The sequence below is a fragment of the Mustela putorius genome, unplaced genomic scaffold (genome assembly GCF_011764305.1).
Source record: "Mustela putorius furo isolate JIRA1106 unplaced genomic scaffold, ASM1176430v1.1 tig00000242_pilon_pilon_pilon, whole genome shotgun sequence".
Lineage (NCBI taxonomy): Eukaryota > Metazoa > Chordata > Mammalia > Carnivora > Mustelidae > Mustela > Mustela putorius.
This window is the reverse complement of record NW_025421325.1, coordinates 8959860-8985883: the sequence shown is the minus strand read 5'-3', so window position 1 is coordinate 8985883 and position 26024 is coordinate 8959860. Positions and strand designations below refer to the sequence as shown.

Genomic DNA, 26024 nt, shown 5'->3' with positions numbered 1-26024 from the left:
ACTTTGGAAAACAGCATGGAGATTCCTCAAAAAGTTGAAAATAGACATACTCTATGACCCAGCAATTGCACCACAAGGTATTTACCCTAAAGATACAAATGTAGTGATCTGAAGGGGCATGTGCACCCCAATGTTTATAGCAACAATGCCCACAATAGCCAAACTATGGAAAGAGCCTAGATGTCCATCAACAGATGAATGAATAAAGATGTGGTATATATATGTGGTATATATACCACATCTTCTTTATCCATATATATCCATATATTCTATATCCATATATATATATATATATATATATATATATATATATATATAATGTAGCCATCAAAAAACCCAAAATCTTGCTATTTGCAACAATTTGGATGGAACTAGAGGGTATTATGCTAGATGAAATAAGTCAATCAGACAAAGACAAGTATCATATGATCTCACTGATAGAGGAGTTTGAGAAACAAAGCAGGATCATAGGGGAAGGGAGGGAAAACACAAACCATAAGAGATTTAATTTCAGGAAACAAACTGAGGGTTGCTGGAGTGGAGGGGGCTATGAGGGATGGGGTGGCTGGAGGATGGACACTGGTGAGCGCTATGAATTGTGTAAGACTGATGAATCACAGACCTGTACCCTTGAAACAAATAATACATTCTATGTTAATATAAATAAATGAATGAATGAATGAATGAATAAATAAATAAATAAGAAATTACCTAGGCATTCATCTCCACCATTACTTTATGAGCCCTTTAATCTCTGTTTATCCAACTTCTAACGTAGAATTGAATGAAAAATATTCACTCATTGAATGAAAAATATTCACATGAAAGAATAACATAACAAGCAATAACAAAAGAGGAAAAGTGGAGGTGAAGTTATGAAGGCTTAAACAGAAATGTGTCATAAGAAGTCATTTATTCCAGCCATTAGTCTCCAGAAAACGGTATCACTTTGTTCAAATAGACTTCCGGGTTCCATCTTACCAAGTTCCTGATAAAAAGTAAATCTTTACTATAATTTGTCTTATAGGAATTCTATAGCTCCCAAAAATCTTTTTGGGGGAACACATTCACAGATAGTTTGCCTATCCTATTTATCCTACTCAACAATAGAATTCAAAGCCATAAACCTCTCACTGCTTTATTAACTGTGAACTACAGTCTGAGGTCTTATATTAGAACTACCACTCTGTTGGAAGACGTGGCTAAGCAATTTTGTCCCCATAAATTCCTCATTCCCATTAGCGTACTCTCCTCTCAATTTCTGGTGGCCCCAGAGTCTTAGTAACCCTTTTAATCATGCCTCCTCACCTTCCACTGCTAAGATTTAAAGTGTGGGCTTTTGTTTCAAAAAGGAAATTTCATTAAAAGCACACCAGAAGCAAACTGTTTTGCCAGTTGGCTTACTGAACTTCTTTGTTACACCAAAAACTTACCTTTCGTGATTAGATCCATACAATCCTTGAATTTTTCCTTTACACTAAAAATGTCTGGTTCCTTAAAAGAAGTTCGTTGTGAGGGCTCCTTAAAATGTTCACTTTTGAACAGGTATTTGGGAAAACAAATACTTTTGTGTGCTGTCCGAAATTCTTGGACCACATCAAGTGCTTCCTTTTTTTTAATCTCCAAAGGTATGAATTTGCCAGATTTGGGGTTTTGATGTTTATTTTTAAAAACATTTATAGAAGTACTTTGAACTTTATTCTGTGAGTAAAACAAAAGTAAATTTAATAAAATTTAATTTTAATATTAATCATATAATAAAAGTAAATAATACATTTTATTAATAAGTTAAGAAAATTCTATCTACCAAATGCATTTTAAAAAGTACCTTACTATATAAGATATTTACTATAAAGCACATGACAGTAATCAGGTAAAGCAGATGTTATCCTTTATAGTTCTCCAAAAGCCCTTAACAAGAATGAGGATTATATTCCAGATTATATTCCACTTCAAAAGAGAAAAAAATAATAAATTCTCCAATAATAATTTTCTTTTCACATGTGATATTTTCAAATGCAGCTTTAAAGTTTTTAAATAGTAAGCATACAAGAATTTAATAATTTTCAAGCATCCTTTAAGAATTTTTGAATGTCCATAAAATGCTAACACTCTCAAACCTCTTTCTCTGTTGAATATAAGAAATTACAGCTCATCATGGAAGTAGTTTCTCAAGAAAAGTATTTTAATAATCAGGTATATATTTTAGATCCTTTCAATCACTTAATTCCTTCTTAATTTTGACTAGCTTGAGCAAAAGAAAAATAATACAGTCCCAGGTCTCTGATAGGTAATTATCCAAACAATTATAATTTTTCTATTCTAGACATTCTCTTGCCCCATAGGTAGTGCTATAGTTCCCTGCCCTCATCACTCCCCTCCCCCCAAAAAAAGTTGCCAACTTAAGACACCAGTAAGGAGGTTTTAATATTCTAGTACTGTTTTGCCAAGCAACCAAAGATGGATAAGTATACTCTTATGACTGGATAAAACTCTTTAAAAAGTCAAGGTTCTAAAGTACAACTATTGAACTGTTTAAACTGTGAAGTTTTCATTCCATGTGTCTACTAGTGAAATCAATATAATTTAAAATTATTTTCAATTGATTAGGGGAAAAAGTTAGTTAAGCAGTGATAACAATGTTCATTGTAAATTAAAACCACCTATGACCAGCTTCAGCCTAGAGGACCATTCAAATGAAATATATGTAACAATTACAACATTCCCACACACACCATAAGCATTGAAAAGTATTTAAAATCGTTATCCAAGATACAGGTTTTTTTAAAAAAATGTATTGAGGGACACCTGGGTGGCTCAGTTGGTTAAGCAACAGCCTTTGGCTTAGGTCATGATCCTGGAGTCCCAGAATCAAGTCCTGCATCGGGCTTCCTGCTTAATGGGGAGTCTGCTTCTCCCTCTGACCCTCTCTCTCCCTTCTCATACTCTCTCTGTCTCATTCTTCCTCTCTCAAATAAATATATAAAATCTTTAAAAAATATATGAATTGGGGAGCTCAGCAGGGAGTCTGCTTCTCCCTCTGACCCTAAACTTCCTGTGCTTATGCTCTTTCTCTTTCTTTCTCAAATAAACAAATAAGATCCTTAAAAAAAAAAAAAAAGTATTCAAAAGGGGATAGTAGGGGCGCCTGGGTGGCTCAGAGGGTTAAAGCCTCTGCCTTCGGCTCAGGTCATGATCCCAGGGTCCTGGGATCGAGCCCCGCTTCTCTCTCTCTCTCTCTCTCTCTCTGCCTGCCTCTCTGCCTATTTGTGATCTCTGTCAAATAAATAAAAATTAAATCTTTAAAAAAATTTTTTTTTAAAAAAGGGGGATAGTATAGTGTGGCACACACAAAGCCATCTTAAGATCACCTTCCCTCACCTGTCTTCCAAAGACCCATTTGTCACAATAGCTGCTGCTCCCCCAAATTTCCCACCTCCCCTGGAGATGCTTATTATTAAAATTTCATCCTGTGCTGACTCTCTTATCTCTTTGCAGACCCAGTACCTCACACACCTTCTCATCTTCCAAATCTATGCCATTCAGCAAATATTTATTGAGCCAGCCACAAAGATTTTTGCTGGAGATACAACAACCAAAAAAGAATCACTGTCCTCAAGGAATGATCAGACTGGTAAATGGCTCTAATGCACGGTGATATGGAAGAAGAAACAAGGAAGCATGTCATGCTGGGGGCACACACCTCATGGCATAGTTCCTAGTTTAGTTTTATCTAATAGTGTTTAAAGATGGATATTTATTTGAAATATATAATTCAAACATTTCTGTTATAATTCATCAAAAGAAAAAATGAAAAATTGGATTAGGATTAAATGTGCAAATATACATGTAATTAAATAATCTTTATAGCTATAAAAATATTCTTTTTAAATGCAATTTAAAATTCATTTTTATAGCTAGTAAAGATTTCATTTTTCTCTTCTATTCAGAGTCTACTAGGGTTCATGCAACCATTTGGAACAACCATTGTTGTATACAAAAACAGTTATTAGTTTCCTGGAAAATAAGTTAGATTAAAAGCATTAACCTCATTTATTTTTTCATAATGTTGGGCAATGAGAGTTTTTGCTTCTTGAAAAAAATCTTGCTGGATCTCGAATACAGGACCTAAAACAAAAACACAAATGTTTTATTTTTTTAATGTAATTAATGTACTTTCTTAATTACAAATGGCAAAACTGTGAGATTAAAATTTGGGCAGTGATGATTCTTGCAGAACATTATAAATGGTTAAGTGTTCCAAGTGGAAATTAACAGTGGATGCAAAAGATGCAATTCTCTTTCAATGTAACAATTTACTTTAAAAAAAATTAGCATACAATGGTGATACTGAAAGGTAGATTATCCTAATTAAAGTCTAAGGGAACTAATTAAAGTACACAGAATTCAAATCCTTTTCAGCTTTTAAAGTTCTTTAAATATTACTGTACAGAAGACATAACATGACTTGGGCACAAAAACTATTAACCAATTTCAATGTGTTCTCTATACCTGATGACTAATTCATATGGCTGTACATTCCTTTACAAATATTTACCTTACAACTAGTTAAAATTATAATTGCAAAATAAACCCAATAGGTTTATTAGGTAGAAATAGCATTGAAATAAAAAATACACAGCTATAAGTGGGTAACATTATAATAACTCTTATTCATATTTTCTTAAGATTCTTATTCTTTTTATTTAGAGTAACATATAGAATTCTATAGCATAGACTATATCATTCTTGGTCTTGTCTAAGTTTTTCTCCTAATTTCCTTCATTAGTAGCTGATTCTGACATTTATAAGTGTTTCTTGGCTTCCTCTCTTTACCCCGAACTCAGTAAAATTTAAATATATTACCAAATTATTGATTCTAATTGGCTTTTCAATATAGCCAGTGTGCTCCCATTCCTATAACTATACCTTCTTTAGTATTCTTAAGATCTCTCTTCTTCTCCCCCTCATATTTTAAGCAATTAAAAAATTCATCTTGGGCACCTGGGTGGTTCAGTCAGTTAAGCGTCTGCCTTCGGCTCAGGTCTTCGATCTCAGGGTCCTAGGATCAGGTTCAGCGTTGGGCTCAGCAGGGAGTCTGCTCATTCCTCTCCCTAGGCCCCTCTGTCCCCCTGCTCATGCTTTCTCTTTCTCCCTCCCCCTCTGTCTTTCACTTTCAAGTAAATAAATAAAATATAAGAATTAATTAATTAAAATTTCATCTTCATATAAATCAAAAACATAATGAGATACTGTCTTAGTCCCTTTGGGCTACCACAGCAAAACACCACAGGCTGGGTGACTTACAAACAACAGATATTTATTGCTCACAATTCTGAGGCATGAGGTACAAGATCAAGATGCCAACATGGTCAGTTGAGGGTCCTCTTCCAGGTCCCAGACATCTAGTTGTATCCTCACAAGGTGGAAGGGACTAGGAAGCTCTCTGGGACCCCTTTTATAAGAGCCCTAATCCCCTGAGTGATCCATTCACATGACCTAATCACCTCCCAAAGGCCCTACCTCCTAATACCATCACCTTTGGGGTTGGAATTTCAACATTGCAATTTTGGGGAGACCAGAACATTCAGATCATGACAGATACCACCACATTCCCACTAGAATGGCTAACATTAAAAAGACTGATAACAGTCCAAATTAGGGATGCTGTGGAGGTACTGGAATAGTCATTGGTAGAAATGCAATATAATCAGCTTGGAAACATTATAGCAATTTCTTATAAAACTTAATATACACCTAACCTGGGAACTAGCAATCCCACTCTTAGGTATTTATCAAAGAGAATGAAACATATTTTTGCAAAAGCATTGTACAAGAATGCTCATAGAAGCTTTATTCATAATAGCTCTAAACTCAAAACAGCTCAGATGTATATCAACAAGAGAACAGTAAACACACTGTGGTATATTCACAAATAAAATACCGCTCAGCAATAAAAAAGAAGCAAGCTACTGCCATACACAAATGGATGAATTTCAAAATCATTATGCAAAGTAAGCATACACACACATGCACACACACACACACACACAGAATATTTTATAGTTCCACTTAATATGAAGTTCTGGTGCAAACACAGCTAATATACAGGAGATAGAAAGGAACAGTGATTTTTCTGGTCAGGGGTGGCATGGACTGAGAAGGGACAGGAAAGAAATTTCTGGGGTAACAGTAATGTTCTATATTTTGATGCACAGTGGATCAATCACACAGGCATATGTAATTATTATAACTCAGTGACTATATACTAAAGATTTTGGCATTTTATCATACATTTTATATCAATAGAAGGAAAAATATAAACAAATAATGAGTTCTGAGTAATAATATGCATGTTGATGGAAGGATATGAAATAAACAATTATGGAAAATATTCATGGTAAAAACTGGGTGGTAGGTCTATGGGTGTTCATTTAAAATTCTTTCAAGCTTGCTGTATGTTTATTTTCAAAATAAAATATTGGGGACAAGTTCTCCCTCATTCATTCACAAAATTTCCCCTAGCTTTTCTCCACATAAACTCAGGAGCCACAGGCAGCTGTTACTTTGGGGGCAATGTCATGCTGAGGACTGAAGCCTGGGGGAGACCCTCCCAATAAAGGAAGGAGACAACTGGACTCTTCTGCCAACCTCCCCCCTAAAAATGCTGGGTTAGGAAAAAAAGCATCTCCTAAGGTGTCTCATCACTGGGCAGTGGAATTGCAGCTCTGCAATCATTCTAGAAAGAACAACATCTTTTCTTGCTTCCTAGCTTCTTCCCTCCTTCCACTCTCTCCTATGGAAAGTATGTAAGTCATCGACAAGCTCAAATCTCCCTGTCCGCCCACATTTGCCTCTGTAACTCCCCACATTAAGAGATATCTACATATTTCCAAGGATATAGATTGGTGGATTTTTTTTTCCCTCTATTAAAAGTTCTTGTCAAGACTTCAAGCACATGCTTCAAGAAGTATACATGCTCCTTGTACAGATTTGAGCACAAAGTCACATGTCAATCATAAAATGGTTCATATAAATGTCACCACTCAAAGCCATATGATCACGGTCCTCACATGGAAGAGACAGGTGTTTAGGAATGAAAACTGTCTTGTCAACTTTCAACTAAAATCTAAGTCTACTTTGAGGGGCCTCTAACCAGACCATCTGCTCCCCAGAAGAAAAGAAGTAACATATTCCAGGCTGTGATGCTATGTCTTCTCTGTTTCTTCCTCTCGTGACATCTTTCCTCCTTTAATTCCCTTCTTCTGACTACCTCCCTTACAATTAATTATAATTATAGTATTGCTATGAGTCATGCACATGACAAACAGTATCACTTATTCATATATGAAATGATGAAGTCCCTGGTTTGGGGTGAAAATGTAGCTTTATAAAAACTATCATGTCTTCATTCCAAATGAAGATCTAATCTTTATAGGCAAAGCTTTTGTACGCAGAGGGCCCTCCTGAAGCCAGCCATGCTGGAAGCCCTTCCAGGAGCTGGTCCTGAGTTACTTCCTGCTTTTTTTCTACATATCTGCTGTTATTCCTGATGCCATGTACTACTCCTTGTGAGTACTGGAGGCTCTTCAGAGGTTTGCCTAGTAACTCTAGTGAAATATTTGCCTTTCATTGCCAGTTCCTGCTATGGACTGAAGACAGGTATTCCCCCAAAATTCATATGTTGAAACCTAATGCCTGGTGTGATGGTATTACGAGGAGGATTATGAGGGTGGAGTCCTCATGACTGAGATTAGAGCTCTTTGAAGGAGCCTCCAGAGAGCAAGGTAATCCCTTCCATCCTGTGAGCCTTCAGTGAGAAGACATCTGTCAGTGAGGAAGCAGGTCTCATCAGACACCAAATCACTGGCACCATTATCTTGCACTTCACAGTCTCCAGAACTAGGAGAAACAAATTCCTGGGGCTTATAAACCACTCAGATTATGACATTTTGTTGCAGAAGCCCAAATAGACCACAGCACTTTCATCTCAAGCTGTCAATCCTGAGCCCTTATTGTAATCTAATGTTCTGATAAAGCTGTTCTGATTCTTTCCCTTGTTAATTGGCCTTAGAGGAGTTAAATTCCCAAGGCAGCATCTTACTTCTCTCTGGGCTCTTTGATGTCCAGTGTGTCTGATTTCCCCCATCACCAAGAGCCACCTGTCATCTGGGAACTGTGGGGGAGCCAGTGTACACTCTGGCAATGCTAATGGCCCTCTTGGAGCCAGTAAGTAGATTGACTCATCAAGAGACTGCCAGACTGAACCCACACAGTCAGGCTGTGAAGTTCTTGAACAGGACAAGGCCTGGGACTGTTCTTAAAGGGGCAGAGAAAGGCAGCCGCCACCCGAAGAGAGGGATTTCTCACAGATCTTAAAATGGCTCCGGCTGAATGCATGTTGACACGCTGACTCCAAGTTGGCATTTAAGCCTGAACCCTCATTGGCATTTAAGATGCTGAGGCAGCTGTTCGGACATTCTCCAGTAACTGAAAATTAGCCTTTGAACCAAAAAGTTAACTTCTCAAGGTAGAACAAGAGAATTCACATCTCAGTGCCCTAGGAAAGGCAAATGGCCAGTGCCAGTTTCTCCCAGAAAAGAAAAGAAAAAAGAAAAAAAAAAAGAAAAAAGAAAGAAAGAAAAGGCAAAACTAGCGTGTGTTATTTTTTACTTTGAATTGACTATATATTCAACAAAGGAGTCTAAAATTATGAGAAATTAACTTTGATGTTAAGAATCCATCTAATTAATATTCTTTGAAGTTTCTGTTTCTTTGTTCATCATATGTTAAGCACACAAGCATGCAGCTTTTATACATTGAAGTACACACTGGAACTTCAATTATTAAGAGGAAGCTATCAAGGTCTGCTCCTTCTCTTAAAAAAAAATCTATAATTAAGGCTTTGTTTATTTGCAAATATGTATCCATAGCATAGAAAATGACTTTTAAGAGCTCTCACTCCCGAGTCACACTACTTTGCTCTTGAATTACAATTTGCTCATGAGTCTTATCTTATTGTCTTCAGCTTTCTTTTTCTCATTTGTAAAATGAGGGTGATAATAATAGGGGATCTTGAATGAGGTTGTGAGGATTCAGTTGGACTTGGTTACAAAGCACTTAGCACAGTGCCTGGCACATAATAAGTTTTCAAAAAATGTGAGCAATTATTACTGTAGTTATTGTATTATTACTCTCATTGAGCTCAACTTTTCTCTAACAATGTTTACATTATTAGTTTCATTAGTCAATCCTCATTTCTTCAGTAGCACAAAGATAAATTTCAACTTTTTAAACTTATTTGAATAAATCTGGTCTTATTACAGGTCTTTTTATCTAAAACTAATTGATTTGCAAATAATAAAATTTCATTAAACTTTGGATTCTTCAAGTTACTAATACCCCCCCAAAGCAATAAAAAATCATTATAAACAATAACAAGTATTTTATGATAAAGTTCATGAAAAGACTGAGATACTTATTCTACTTACATAAAACATGAGCACAAATATTAACATTTCCATGGGGAAAGATAATGAATTTCTAATGCCAAATGATTTCACTAGGCTAAAATGTATTTATTTTATATATTTTTTAAAGATTTTTATTGATTTATCTGACAGAGAGAGAGCAACAGCAAGACAACAACAGACAGCAAGAGAGAGAAAGAGAGAACACAAGCAGGGGTGTGGGAGGAGGAGAAGCAAGCTTCCCATTGAGCAGGTAGCTTGATGCAGGGCTCAATCCCAAGACCCTGGGATCACGACCTGTGCCAAAGGCAGATGCTTAACTACTGAGCCACCCAGGCACCACTATTTTATATTTAAAAAAAAAAAAAAACACACAACTCAGTCTTTGTATATCATCAGTTTAATAGTATTATGATTGGTAGTTCATAAAACTTCAGATTTCCCTAAATTCTTTAGAGGATTTGTGTAATTGTTCTGGTAAATCTCTAAAGTGAAGATCCCAGAAGACCTAATTATGGAAGCTGTAACAGGGAACAAGGATTGGCCATCTCTTGACTGTATCATTGAGCAAATCTTTTCTCCCTAGAAAGACCGAGGGGCTTGCAAACATGTGTTTTTTTTTTTTTTTTTTAATTTTTTATTTTTTATAAACATATATTTTTATCCCCAGGGGTACAGGTCTGTGAATCACCAGGTTTACACACTTCACAGCACTCACCAGATCACATACCCTCCCCAATGTCCATAATCCCACCCCCTTCTCCCAAACCCCCTCCCCCCGGCAACCCTCAGTTTGTTTTGTGAGATTAAGAGTCACTTATGGTTTGTCTCCCTCCCAATCCCATCTTGTTTCATTTATTCTTCTTCTACCCACTTAAGCCTCCATGTTGCATCACCACTTCCTCATATCAGGGAGATCATATGATAGTTGTCTTTCTCTGCTTGACTTATTTCGCTAAGCATGATACGCTCTAGTTCCATCCACGTCGTTGCAAATGGCAAGATTTCATTTCTTTTGATGGCTGCATAGTATTCCATTGTGTATATATACCACATCTTCTTGATCCATTCATCTGTTGATGGACATCTAGGTTCTTTCCATAGTTTGGCTATTGTGGACATTGCTGCTATAAACATTCGGGTGCATGTGTCCCTTTGGATCACTACATTTGTATCTTTAGGGTAAATACCCAATAGTGCAATTGCTGGGTCATAGGGCAGTTCTATTTTCAACATTTTGAGGAACCTCCATGCTGTTTTCCAGAGTGGCTGCACCAGCTTGCATTCCCACCAACAGTGTAGGAGGGTTCCCCTTTCTCCGCATCCTCGCCAGCATCTGTCATTTCCTGACTTGTTGATTTTAGCCATTCTGACTGGTGGGAGGTGATATCTCATTGTGGTTTTGATTTGTATTTCCCTGATGCCGAGTGATATGGAGCACTTTTTCATGTGTCTGTTCGCCATCTGGATGTCTTCTTTGCAGAAATGTCTGTTCATGTCTTCTGCCCATTTCTTGATTGGATTATTTGTTCTTTGGGTGTTGAGTTTGCTAAGTTCTTTATAGATTCTGGACACTAGTCCTTTATCTGATATGTCGTTTGCAAATATCTTCTCCCATTCTGTCAGTTGTCTTTTGATTTTGTTAACTGTTTCCTTTGCTGTGCAAAAGCTTTTGATCTTGATGAAATCCCAATAGTTCATTTTTGCCCTTGCTTCCCTTGCCTTTTGCGTTTGTTCCTAGGAAGATGTTGCTGCGGCAGAGGTCGAAGAGGTTGCTGCCCGTGTTCTCCTCAAGGATTTTGATGGATTCCTTTCGTACATTGAGGTCCTTCATCCATTTTGAGTCTATTTTTTGTGTGTGGTGTAAGGAAATGGTCCAATTTCATTTTTCTGCATGTGGCTGTCCAATTTTCCCAGCACCATTTATTGAAAAGGCTGTCTTTTTTTCCATTGGACATTCTTTCCTGCTTTGTCAAAGATTAGTTGACCATAGAGTTGAGGGTCTATTTCTGGGCTCTCTATTCTGTTCCATTGATCTATGTGTCTGTTTTTGTGCCAGTACCATGCTGTCTTGATGATGACAGCTTTGTAATAGAGCTTGAAGTCCGGAATTGTGATGCCACCAACGTTGGCTTTCTTTTTCAATATCCCTTTGGCTATTCGAGGTCTTTTCTGGTTCCATATAAATTTTAGAATTATTTGTTCCATTTCTTTGAAAAAGATGGATGGTACTTTGATAGGAATTGCATTAAATGTGTAGATTGCTTTAGGTAGCATAGACATTTTCACAATATTTATTCTTCCAATCCAGGAGCATGGAACATTTTTCCATTTCTTTGTGTCTTCCTCAATTTCTTTCATGAGTACTTTATAGTTTTCTGAGTATAGATTCTGTGTCTCTTTGGTTAGGTTTATTCCTAGGTATCTTATGGTTTTGGATGCAATTGTAAATGGGATTGACTCCTTAATATCTCTTTCTTCTGTCTTGCTGTTGGTGTAGAGAAATGCAACTGATTTCTGTGCATTGATTTTATATCCTGACACTTTACTGAATTCCTGTATAAGTTCTAGCAGTTTTGGAGTGGAGTCTTTTGGGTTTTCCACATATAGTATCATATCATCTGCGAAGAGTGATAATTTGACTTCTTCTTTGCCGATTTGGATGCCTTTAATTTCCTTTTGTTGTCTGATTGCTGAGGCTAGGACCTCTAGTACGATGTTGAATAGCAGTGGTGATAATGGACATCCCTGCCGTGTTCCTGACCTTAGCGGAAAAGCTTTCAGTTTTTCTCCATTGAGAATGATATTTGCGGTGGGTTTTTCATAGATGGCTTTGATGATATTGAGGTATGTGCCCTCTATCCCTACACTTTGAAGAGTTTTGATCAGGAAGGGATGTTGTACTTTGTCAAATGCTTTTTCAGCATCTATTGAGAGTATCATATGGTTCTTGTTCTTTCTTTTATTGATGTGTTGTATCACATTGACTGATTTGCGGATGTTGAACCAACCTTGCAGCCCTGGAATAAATCCCACTTGGTCGTGGTGAATAATCTTTTTAATGTACTGTTGAATCCTATTGGCTAGTATTTTGTTGAGTATTTTCGCATCTGTGTTCATCAAGGATATTGGTCTATAGCTCTCTTTTTTGGTGGGATCCTTGTCTGGTTTTGGGATCAAGGTGATGCTGGCCTCATAAAATGAGTTTGGAAGTTTTCCTTCCATTTCTATTTTTTGGAACAGTTTCAGGAGAATAGGAATTAGTTCTTCTTTAAATGTTTGGTAGAATTCCCCCGGGAAGCCGTCTGGCCCTGGGCTTTTGTTTGTTTGGAGATTTTTAATGACTGTTTCAATCTCCTTACTGGTTATGGGTCTGTTCAGGGTTTCTATTTCTTCCTGGTTCAATTGTGGTAGTTTATATATTTCTAGGAATGCATCCATTTCTTCCAGATTGTCGAATTTATTGCCGTAGAGTTGCTCATAGTATGTTCTTATAATAGTTTGTATTTCTTTGGTGTTAGTTGTGATCTCTCCTCTTTCATTCATGATTTTATTTATTTGGGTCCTTTCTCTTTTCTTTTTGATAAGTCGGGCCAGGGGTTTATCAATTTTATTAATTCTTTCAAAGAACCAGCTCCTACTTTCGTTGATTTGTTCTATTGTTTTTTTGGTTTCTATTTCATTGATTTCTGCTCTGATCTTTATGATTTCTCTTCTCCTGCTGGGCTTAGGGTTTCTTTCTTGTTCTTTCTCCAGCTCCTTTAGGTGTAGGGTTAGGTTGTGTACCTGAGACCTTTCTTGTTTCTTGAGAAAGGCTTGTACCGCTATATATTTTTTCCTCTCAGGACTGCCTTTGTTGTGTCCCACAGATTTTGAACCGTTGTATTTTCATTATCATTTGTTTCCATGATTTTTTTCAATTCTTCTTTAATTTCCCGGTTGACCCATTCATTCTTTAGAAGGATACTGTTTAGTCTCCATGTATTTGGGTTCTTTCCAAACTTCCTTTTGTGGTTGAGTTCTAGCTTTAGAGCATTGTGGTCTGAAAATATGCAGGGAATGATCCCAATCTTTTGATACCAGTTGAGTCCTGATTTAGGACCGAGGATGTGATCTATTCTGGAGAATGTTCCATGTGCACTAGAGAAGAATGTGTATTCTGTTGCTTTGGGATGAAATATTCTGAATATATCTGTGATGTCCATCTGGTCCATTGTGTCGTTTAAGGTCTTTATTTCCTTGCTGATCTTTTGCTTGGATGACCTGTCCATTTCAGTGAGGGGAGTGTTAAAGTCCCCTACTATTATTGTATTATGGTTGATGTGTTTCTTTGATTTTATTATTAATTGGTTTATATAGTTGGCTGCTCCCACATTGGGGGCATAGATATTTAAAATTGTTAAATCTTCTTGTTGGACAGACCCTTTGAGTATGATATAGTGTCCTTCCTCATCTCTTATTATAGTCTTAGGCTTAAAATCTAATTGATCTGATATAAGGATTGCCACTCCTGCTTTCTTCTGATGTCCATTAGCATGGTAAATTCTTTTCCACCCCCTCACTTTAAATCTGGAGGTGTCTTCGGGCTTAAAATGTGTTTCTTGGAGGCAACATATAGATGGGTTTTGTTTTTTTATCCATTCTGATACCCTGCGTCTTTTGACAGGGACATTTAGCCCATTCACATTCAGGGTAACTATTGAGAGATATGAATTTAGTGCCATTGTATTGCCTGTAAGGTGACTGTTACTGTATATGGTCTCTGTTCCTTTCTGATCTACCACTTGTAGGCTCTCTCTTTGCTTAGAGGACCCCTTTCAAGATTTCCTGTAGAGCTGGTTTGGTATTTGCAAATTCTTTCAGTTGTTGTTTGTCCTGGAAGCTTTTAATCTCTCCTTCTATTTTCAATGATAGCCTAGCTGGATATAGTATTCTTGGCTGCATGTTTTTCTCGTTTAGTGCTCTGAAAATATCATGCCAGCTCTTTCTGGCCTGCCAGGTCTCTGTGGATAAGTCAGCTGCCAATCTAATATTTTTACCATTGTATGTTACAGACTTCTTTTCCCGGGCTGCTTTCAGGATTTTCTCTTTGTCATTGAGACTTGTAAATTTTACTATTAGGTGACGGGGTGTGGGCCTATTCTTATTGATTTTGAGGGGCATTCTCTGAACCTCCTGAATTTTGATGCTCGTTCCCTTTGCCATATTGGGGAAATTCTCCCCAATAATTCTCTCCAGTATACCTTCTGCTCCCCTCTCTCTTTCTTCTTCTTCTGGAATCCCAATTATTCTAATGTTGTTTCGTCTTATGGTGTCACTTATCTCTCGAATTCTCCCCTCGTGGTCCAGTAGCTGTTTGTCCCTCTTTTGCTCAGCTTCTTTATTCTCTGTCATTTGGTCTTCTATATCACTAATTCTTTCTTCTGCCTCATTTATCCTAGCAGTTAGAGCCTCCATTTTTGATTGCACCTCATTAATAGCTTTTTTGATTTCAACTTGGTTAGATTTTAGTTCTTTTATTTCTCCAGAAAGGGCTTTTATATCTCTCGAGAGGGTTTCTCTAATATCTTCCATGCCTTTTTCGAGCCCGGCTAGAACCTTGAGAATTGTCATTCTGAACTCTAGATCTGACATATTACCGATGTCTGTATTGATTAGGTCCCTAGCCTTCGGTACTGCCTCTTGTTCTTTTTTTTGTGTTGAATTTTTACGTCTTGTCATTTTGTCCAGATAAGAGTAAATGAAGGGGCAAGTAAAATACTAAAGGGTGGCAACAACCCCAGGAAAATATGCTTTCAGAAAGTGGTTGTTTTTCTGTTTCCAGAATTGCTGTTCTTCTTCTCTTCGATCTGCCGATGGATTTTCAGGTGTTTGCAATCTTTAGATAAGCTATCTAGCTGATCTCCGGCTAGCTGAAGCAGTCTCAGCTTGCTACTTCTCCGCCATCTTGACTCCCTAACCATGTGTTTTTTTTAACCATATCAAAAATAAACTGGCCTTACTAAGAGGCTTTCTAAACTTCCTACAAACTGGTTGCATTCTCCAGAGACTTCACAAAAATTTACTAAGGATATATCCTGAACAAAGATATATGGCTACATGGCTAAGGACTTCCTTGCCTATATAGTCAAAGCAAGTGGCTGTATGTTTGATTTCACAGATGTTAGAAAAGCCATACCTCAAATTCAATGAGATTTAGTTTAGCATATGTTCCTTAAGCAACTACTAAGTCCCAGATGCTAAATGTGCTTAATTTGGTGCTAACCTAGTGCTAAATGTGCTGAAATACATAGGATATTAGGTATGCCCAACTTCCAGGTACTCAGAGCCTAATGCCAGAAAAAAAAAAGTCAATAAATGCCATGACATTCAATATGATCCATACACTGTGACAGAGGCCAGCATAAGTCACCAACAGCCCCTACTGCCAGCTCACGAATATATGAATTCCCCTTTTAAGATATAAGACTTTGCATTGTATTATTAGAGACAAGGTTTAAAACAGAAGTATCCCAAGAGAAATAAAACAGTGAATCAAATCCAGACTAAGGCAGTGATTTTAAAATTGTGCTTCATCAATTTCATGTGCCTTCAGGGCTCTTCCTTCTTCCAGTCAGAACAGCTCAGACCTTATCTGTTTTGCATATTTGAGCTCTTCCTAAGTTTTCATTTTGTAGGAAATATTCCTTGGCTAAAAATAAAAAACACACAGCAAATAAGTAAAAAACAAACTAACAAAGGATTGACTATTACTGTGTGTGCTGAAAGATCTCCTTCTCAAAGCAGGTTCAGAGGAAGGGCAGGGTTAGGTTAGGAGAGGACAGATGCTTAGGGGCAAGGAGCAAGAGAGGGAAGCTGGAACAAAGATGGCTTAATTCATTCCAGGGCAAAGAATTGTGGAAACTAGGAAATGGAAAGGAAACCCTTCGAGGAAGAACCTCAAAAAAAAAAAAAAAGTTTATATTCAACTTCATTATATATAAGGGAGGAAAATATAATTTGTCTAATTTATTTTCAAAAAAAGTTCAAAGACCCAAAATGTGAAACCCAAATTCCAAGTGGCATATGACTATCATCTCCTAAAACCTACATTCGACAATCATTTCTACAACACATTCTGCATTAAGACCCAACACTTCACTTCCCATGGAACAGCATTCTGTTGTCTCTTACACACTTTTCCTCACTCCCCCACTTTCTTTATTCCTTCTTTAGCAAAGTGGCTTACTGTCTTTGTAGTAATAAGTGATTAATAGGTTGCCTACCTACCTCAGGGAGATTTTACAGTGCACCTCCCCTCTAAAACAAACAAACAAACAAAAAACTCTATGTTAGTGTCTCTAGGAGTGGGATACAGTGTTAAGGAGATACAGGTGAATTCCCAGCTCTCAGGATCAAGCCTTCAAATAAAATTTAAGTAATTATGGGCATGACCCAAAGGCAAACTGGAACTAGATAACATTTTTCCTTTCTGCCCTTTCCATCTAAAAATGTGCTGTATTATCCAAGTAGAGAATTACAGTAATCCACATGGCACTCTATTTGTAGCCTAGAACAGAAGCCCACGAGCTTGTACCAAGAGCCAAGAGGAAATTGCTTAACCAGAAAATCTTGGTAATCCCAACCCTCTATTCAGCACTCCATGTTTCTCAATCAGGCTATCTAAGCCTAAATTTAAGATTACCTGAAGAGTTGCCAAGCCTAGATCAGCTCTAAAAGAAATACAATGCAAGGCACATATTTAATTTAAAATTTTCTAGTAGTCACATTTTTAAAAGTGAAAAGAGATGAAATTAATTCTAATAATATACAGTAATTGTTATAGATTTTATTTAAACTATATCCAAATATTATCATTTCAACATTAATCAACATTAAAAATTAATGAGATGCTTTACATTCTTTTTTGTTCTGTCTTCAAAATCTCGTATGTATTTTGCACTTGCATACCTCTCAATTCAGGTACTGGCTTTTAATAAAAAATACTTGATCTGTATTTAGATTTTATGAAGTACTAACTTGCAAAAATATATTCACATGTCCCAAACATGGTTAAACATTTTCCAATGACTGAATTACCACCTTTTTGTATTGAAATTAAAGTGAGTTAGAATTAAATATTCAGATCCTTGGTTTCTGGTCCCACTTTAAGCACTGAATCGCCATATGTGGCTAGTAGACACCATATTGGACAGCACACTAAATTAAAAGTTGCTATAGATCTCTCAAAAGTTGGTTATATTTAAATAAAGGGAATGAGATGAACTCTTACAAGGTACACCAATAACTTTAGTGCTCCAAGGATTAATAACTAAAAGTTTCCTCAATGCTGTTAGAGCCTTGCACTATGCACTGAGTTGTTTCGGAAGTGTGGTACTCACATTCTGCTTCATCAGGCATAGCCTCTGTAGCAACCATGATGGGCAATTAGGGTGATCCTTCTTTTTGAAAGCTGGGCTCCAAGTCCCTAAACACAATTACAGTAAATATTGTTGATAATAAATACTTGTTTTTAGCTATTTCTTTCATCCACTCATAAAAAAAAATTGGATGAGTTATTAACACTTGTTATACATCACTCCTCTGCTCTAAAATCTTCCATGCCTTCCCCTCCAAAAGACAGTGATAACAACAGCTAGCATTGAGTGGAGCTCTACGGTTTACCAAGTTGCTTCAATACATATTACCTTACTGGTTCAGAACAACCTGACAGGAACTATTGTCTGACTTTTGAAAGATGTGGAACTGGAGCTTAGAGATGTGAAACAGCTTGTCAACGTAAGCTGCTATTTTGTGGCACAAACAGAACTCCAATCCCTGTCTTTAGACCCAGGGCCTATGCAGGCCCCTCTGATTTCTCACTATTTTCCATATACCTTACACATCCTTTCCTTGGGCTTATGCACTTGAGCTTAGGTTGAAGTTAGCCTTCTACCCAGAATGCCCTGTTCTCACATATTTTTTTAAAAATATATGTCCTACCCATCCTTACAGCATAGGTTCAAATCCTACCTCCTCCATGATCACCCCTGCCTCTAGGGGTCTGTTCTTGTAAATACAGTAGTCATGTTGTCCATGTCTCTCACTTGAAACTTACATACTTCTGTGTAAGGAACCAAAAACAAAAAAACAAAAAACAAAAAAAAAACAACAAAAACAGAGTGATAGATATAAATAGAAGTCCTATATTCCCAACTAAACTCCGAGGCCTTGAAAACCAAATTATACTTCATACCAGGGGCTCCAGGTATGGTTAGCTGGAAGAGCAAACCCCTGCCTTTTGCCTTGACCTTCATAGTTTCCAGTTCAGTGCATCCCATTCTGGCAGTGCTCAATAAAGAGCTGATTCATGTGTTTTTTGAGCTGAGCCCTTCCTCTTACATTTGAAATTACCATTACTTCCAAAGGATTATCCAAAATGCATCAAATGTTGCCCCTACAGACAAGGAATCAGTTACACCAGTAACTGAGTACTACTATGTGCTCACATTGCTTTATAATTAGAAATAGCAAAATTAAATGTCTTATAGAGTCCCATGGAGTCTTTTGTTCTAAAACTCTAGGTAAAAGGTGAAAGCCGTGTTAAATAATTTGGAGATTATAAGTAAATTCACAAGCCACAGAGTACCTGGGTAGCTCAGTCATTAAACATCTGCTTTCGGTTCAGGTCATGACCCCAGAGTCCTGGGATCAAGCCCCACATCGGGCTCCCCGCACAGCAGGGAACCTGCTTCTCCCTCTGACTTCCCCCCCTCGTGTTCTCTCTCTCTCAAAAAATAAATAAAATCTTTAAAAATAAAACCCATAAACCATCATGGGTCTATGGAAGTCATGACTCTAAAGCCACATATTCTTAGATAAAAGGCTCTAACACTTTTCCTCAGCATCTACCCAGAGGGGGGAACACATTAGAATTACAGTTTTAAAATAACAAATCTGGAACATCCAAAAACAGTTAATTCTCAAACTGTCAGCATTATACCATAGCAAGAGCACAGACCACATACCTCATCTGCCTGGTTCTACAAATGAACCGGGACAGATTAAAATACTGCACCTCCCTTAGCAATTAACAATCAGAATTCCTCTTCTGGTCTGGCTTAATTACTGTCTTCTTTTCATTTAAATATAAGAAGAAAATAAAGGTGTTTTCTGCTCTGTTTCTTGTTCTAATCGCCATAGGAATGGACTCTTCTCTGGGGTATTTGGCTCCTCCACCTTAATTCAGGTTGCCAGGAGTGTCAGCCTGCATTAAATTGGCTGGCAAGCGAGATATCCCACAGCCCTTTTAATGCACAAACCTAGCCAAGCATCCTAACGGGTGCTGGCATGGTGATGCCCCCACAAACCCAAGGTGATAGGGGATGCTAAGATAGGAGCTGGGGATGGAAGAAGCCCTAGAGGGTGGAATCAAAGATAGGCAGCACACTGACAAGGAATATCGGCAGATGGGGTCCCTCACTGCTTTACATCCCCGGCAGACAGTTAGGAAATGCCGAGTCCCTCCTGATATGTTGGTCAATTAATTAATACAAATCTAGTATCTGGGTTGTACAAGGGGTATACTATCTATTTTGGAAGAAAAGGCAAACACGTAAGTCAAAATTTTAAATAAAATGCAAACAACTATATACCAGATGTCATAAAAAAAAGTCTGTGAACTAGGGCTGGCTCAGTTGGTAGAGCATCCAACTCTTGACCTTGGGATCATGAGTTTGAGCCTCACACTGGGTGTAGAGATCATTTAAATTAAGGGGAAAAATTCACGAGTTTTGTAAGTAAGTATATAAACCCATGAGTGCCATGAGTTCAAATGAAGATGGGATCCTTGGCGACTGAGAAAGTGACCAAAGAAAAGTGTTAAGGGAGACTGAGTGAAATGGAAGGTTAGGTGTAGGGATAACAGCACCATTTTGATTAACTGGTTCAGTATAGGCATCAACTAGTTAGAATTGGATGCTGGCCAGCACACCTGTGTGGTACTGAATATCAGTCCTTAGTTGGTCAGATTGGCTGATTTAAGAGGAAAAGAGAAGCAAATGCAAGGTGAGAACAGAATGTACATGGTTTGGGGGACAGCAAACAGTAGCTCTGACTTAAGCACAGGGCTGGACTCTAGGTTGCTGAAATGGGCAACAAACCACTGAAATATTTTGAAGCAGGCACTGACATAAGCAGTGTTCTGGAATGTGACTTCCATAAGAAAGGACTTTGTTTTCTTCCCTGCTGTAGTCCCAGTACCTTTAAGAGGACCTGGCGTTAAGAAGGATTTCAAAACTTTGTGGAATGAGTAATTATGGCAACAGCATGCTGGACAGGGATGGCCTACCTTCTCAGGTCTTTTCAGACATATCTGTGAAAATATCCTTCCTCCCCTTCTCCTCCAGTTAGTGCAACTCAAGCCTCCCTATCGGGTTATAGGAAGGCTAAGGGTTTCTAATTCTACTCCCATGTGGATAAAAAGCAAACAAAAGTGGAAATGGGGGCGCCTGGGTGGCTGAGTAGGTTAAGCTGCTGCCTTCGGCTCAGGTCATGATCTCAGGGTCCTGGGATGGAGTCCCACATCAGACTCTCTGCTCAGCAGGGAACCTGCTTCCCTTCCTCTCTCTCTGCCTGCCTCTCTGCCTACCTGTGATCTCTCTCTGTCAAATAAATAAATAAAATCTTTAAAAAAAAAAAGTGGAAATGGTATTTCCCTTCTTTATCTCCTTAGCTTGTCCTTCCAAAGCAGATGACTGATAAGACTTTGTCATGGCACCCTGTATAATTAAGGATCCTGGTGCCAAAAAACTGCCCTATGGCATTCAGCAGGACTTGAGGAAACATGTCATGATCCAAGGATCTAAACAGGCAGTTTCAATAGTTGATAGAGGGTGCATAAGAGCAGGCTGACCTTCAATCACATGTTACTCCCTTCTCATCTCTCCATGTTAGAAATTGCACCTATATCCATCCAGTTGCCCAAGTCATAAAACGTTGACTCCTTCTACATTTTACTTATCACATCCAATCCATCTAGTCTTCTAAATTTTAACTTCAAAATATATCTCCTTCTCCTCAACTTCCCTCTCCCAGCCACAATAATTTTGTTCTTGGAATGCTGATACAGCCTCCTAACTGCTATCTTAATTCCCACTCTTATCCTATTCCAATTCCTTCTCCATACAGCAGGAGTTGTCTTCTTAAATGTATATCAGAGTGTATCATTTCCTTTCCATGACTTCCAAATGTATTTAGAATAAAATGTAGCTCTTTGGGCTTTTCTCTCTCTTGCAACTGAGTAAATATGAATGAAAAATATAGGACTAATATCCCACAGCTCCACCAGCAACTGAGCCAAGGGACTTGCTTTGACTTTTCTTAGCCTTTACTTTCTTCATTTGCAAAATAAAACTATTGGGCAAGAAGACCTCAAAGGCCCCATTACTTCCTAAAATCTATTTTTACATTGCTTTTGTAATGTATATAATTCTAACTGGCTCCAAATTTCAAAAACTGCATGGTTAAGAGTTCCCATCTCCACCCTGTCCCTCTCCACTTTTCTCTGTTCTTTGGTACTTGGGAGCAGAATATCCAAGAAAGTGGCCTAGGACTGACCTCTTTCCATCATGTCCCTGGTTACAACCCTCCCAGTGTACCTCTCAACCCTTGGCCATGACTGTTGCCCTCTCACATTTTGTCCTATCACTTGTCTTCTCATAAGTGTGAACCCTCCTCCACTTTTTCTCTTTCAAGTCAACAAGGACCTTCAGGTCATTTCCCAGATTTGCTTCTCTCTGTCGAGACTCCTTGTTCCTCTGCCAGATATCCTGGCACCAAACAACAGGAAGGAGAAAAGAGAAAGAAGTACAGAACGGAACAAGTCCTCACTAGGTCCAATGTAACAGAGCCAATACTAGGCATCCATAATGGATAAAAAAGTATACCAGACAATAGAATAAAAAACTTACAACAGTAGAAAATTATGAACCAAATTAGTCAGATGGCCATAAAATGAGTTGGAAAGAAGATACTTTATGAATGCATGATCATTAATATCAGCTAAGTTGGGATCCTGGGGAACGTGTGTTAACAGTGGCAAGCACACTCCTTTCCCAGCACGGAAACCTCCCTCTGATTCTCTAATTAACTTGGGTGAATACACTTCTCAGAGCCAGGAAGTGGGAAGGAAAAAGACATAATTGAATCATTAGGATATTGCTCCAGCTGACACAAACATCAGAGTCTCAGAGCACTGTGGAGAGAGCAAAGCTGGATTTCAGTCCTGATTCTGCCATTGCCAAAGTGTGTGATCTGGGCCAAACCACTTAACCTCACTGAATTCCACCTCCTTTCTGAACTCCTGTCTATAAGTTAAGGACTTAAAATAGATACACAATTTTTAAAAGAGGAGCTTCAGCCTATGTTTAAAGGAATTCTTCCTCAGAAGTCAATGAGGACAACAGATGAAAGCCTCGCTGTTCTGAATGAGGAAGGTCTCTGAGCTTCTCCCAGTATGGCTGTCACTGCACCAACTCCAGCCCCAACACTACCAGATCAGAAATACCCAGTCGATGACTTCACAGGGCCTTCTGGATATAAGTTTCAACTTCATAAAACAGATGCTATGCTCTATTTCCTTGTGTGCTTGCATGGACACTAACACTAATGAAGAGATCCCAAATATTCCTAGTTTTATGTAAAATAGTTAAAATTTTAAGTCACAAAAGAAAGCTATTAATTCCATCTCAATTCTGAAGTCATGAGAAAGGAGATGCTTAACTGGGAAGACATTGCACATGATACTTTAAAATACTTTTTAGCTAAACATTCTTTCCCATTTGACTTCAATGTGTACAACTGGTCCTTCTGAGCCATATTCAATAAGCTATAGAGTCTTTCTGAGATCTCACCTTTGAGTTTTGATATACAGGTATATAAAACAGGATCTGGCAATACATGAACATGTACACTGAAGGCCACTGAGAATCAAATCTTACCAACATCTTGCATTGGCAAGATAAGACTATCATTCCATAGTGCTTAACCTGAGTAACTTGAGGGGAAAGGGAAGCCAGCGATGTCAGATAGAGCATATCTCAGTAAAGAGATCAACTACTAGAGGGAACTGAAATACCAACATTTAGTCCCGGTACTTTCCAAAATTATAAGCACAAAAATAACACATACAAAATAAATAACTTTTACAAATCAAAGAAAAAAATGGACAATCTATTATAAAAGTAGGCAAATGATTGTAATAGACACTTAGCAAAGGGGATTTTCAAATAAGAAATCAGCATGAGAAAAGATGCTCTAAACTCGTCAGTCATTAAGGAAATACAAAGTAAAACCACAAGTACCACACCCCCAAATGAATGGCTTTAACAAAATCCTAAGTGTTGGCAAGGATATGGAGCTACTGAAATATTCATTTACTGCCTGTGGGGAGTGTAAATTGATAATCTTTGGGAAACTATTTGGCAGTGTCTTCAAAACCTAAATCTGTATCTAGGTATGGCTCACCCCTCCCACGACGACCAGAAACACTTTACACTGTGTACTGAAAGCCACGAAAGAGAATGATCACTGCAGCATTATTCTGTAACACGTGAAAGCTGGGAGCAACTCAACTGTCCACAGACAGTAGAATAGATAAATCACAACAGAGTCATACAATTGAATGTTTCTCAGCAGTGAGAATGAACTGCTGTACACATAGACATAACTGATTGTCACACACATAATCTTGAAAGAAAGCATAAAAGAGGACATACTGTATGCTCCCATGAATATAAAGTTGAAAACAGGTAAAACAGTGATGGTAACAGAAAACAGAATAATGGTGACCTTTGGTGAAAGGGTATAGTGTCAGATGGGACACAAAGAAAGCCTCTAGGGTACTGGTTATGTTTATTTATCAGATGGTAGTTACATGGGTGGGTTTACTTTGTGAATGTTCCTTGAGCTGTACACTTAGAAATTGTGCATGTTTCTGATTACATGTTATACATCAATTTAAATTTTTTTTATATATTTTATTTATTTGACAGACAGAGATCACAAGTAGGCAGAGAGGCAGACAGAGAGAGAGTGGGGGAAGCAGGCTCCCTGCTGAGCAGAGAGCCCGATGTGGGGCTCGATCCCAGGACCCTGAGACCATGACCTGAGCCGAAGGCAGAGGCTTAACCCACTGAGCCACCCAGGTGCCCCACATAAATTTAAATAAGGGCTTTTTAAGACTTTATTTATTTATTTCAGAAAAGAGAGAGCACGGGAATGGGGTGTGGGGATAGAAGAAGAGGAAGAAGCACTCCCACTGACCAAGGAGCCCGAGGCAGGGCTTGATGCCAGGACCAAGAAATCACGACCTGAGGTGAAGGCAACCATTTAACTGACTGAGACACCCAGGTGCCCCAAATTTTAAGTTTTAATTATTAGTTTTTCAAAATAACCTACTAAAACTCTGAAAACACTACTCTCATCGTTATGATAGTTTTATTTATCCTCTTCTCTTTCTGAAAAGAAAAATAAAGCATAGAGCTTTGCTAAAACCCAACAATAGCCCTGCCTCTCTAAGCCTGACTAGGAAAGGAACTAGTTGTTTTTTTTTTCTTTCATTTGTGTCTTCCATAAGACGAAGCACATGGCTAGCCAAGCAATAAGAACCTCATAAAAAAAAAAAAAAAAAAAAAAGAACCTCATAAAAACCAGTTGATTTGAATTCCTGCAAGAAATCCTCAATCATTATAATATGCTTAGTTTTCAAAGTTATTAATATCATCTCAGGAATTTCACTACTACTAAACTTTCCATGTAATGTGTTATAATTTTTTGCAATGTGGCTAATGGACTTGATTTTTTTTAATGGAGTTGATGGTATCTACTGGGTCATACTAACCTTAATAAATGATCAACAAAGAAACACAAATGATGATGTGCATTTACGCAGGGCAATTTCATGGTGCTGCAACCAAATATGGTAGGGGAGGCTGGCCAAAGTCCCATGGGCTGGCCATTAGTAAAGGCTTTCTCAAAAAAGTAGCTTTTGTGAATTGATGGTTAAAGTGTGAAATAGGAGTTTCTTAGGCAAGGGGTGGGGGAGTGCCTTCATACATTATCGTATTTACTGCTTCCAGCAGCTGCAGGAAGTAGTTTGATTTCATTTCACTGCCTGGAGAAACTGAGGTTCAGAGAAGTTTGACCAATTTTTCCACGTTTCCCAGCTAGGATGGGGATTAAGGAGTGCCCTTGTTGTGATGAGGACTGGGTGATGTATGGAATTGTTTAATTTTATGCACCTAGTTACCTTGTTAGAAAGATCCCAATTATCCAAATGAGAAAAGGAGCTAAATGCTTTGGCCCAGATTGTGCAGTAATCATACACACAAACACACACGCACACATGCAAACTAGTTTCCGAAAGGCCTGCACTATTCCACATTTTTCTTGCCTCAAATTCCCATTCAGTCTTTCAATTCAACCTCAGGACAATGACAGAAAGGGGTGGAGGAGGAGGTAATATGGAAAGTATGGCTTTTCTTGAATGAAATGTTAAAAATACTGGAAGCTACA

General features: G+C 37.9%; 1 protein-coding gene across 1 annotated transcript in view; it reads right to left on the bottom strand.

The window, feature by feature from the left end:
- IQCM (IQ motif containing M) overlaps positions 1–26024 on the bottom strand; it is a 268148-nt gene that overhangs the window by 186336 nt on the left and 55788 nt on the right. The window contains exons 4-6 of the mRNA XM_045078405.1: positions 17852–17937; positions 4049–4128; positions 1434–1701 (exon numbers count right to left, since the gene is read on the bottom strand). Coding sequence (XP_044934340.1) covers positions 1434–1701; positions 4049–4128; positions 17852–17888 — 385 coding nt within the window. The 5' untranslated portion in view covers positions 17889–17937. The remainder of the gene's footprint in view (positions 1–1433; positions 1702–4048; positions 4129–17851; positions 17938–26024) is intronic.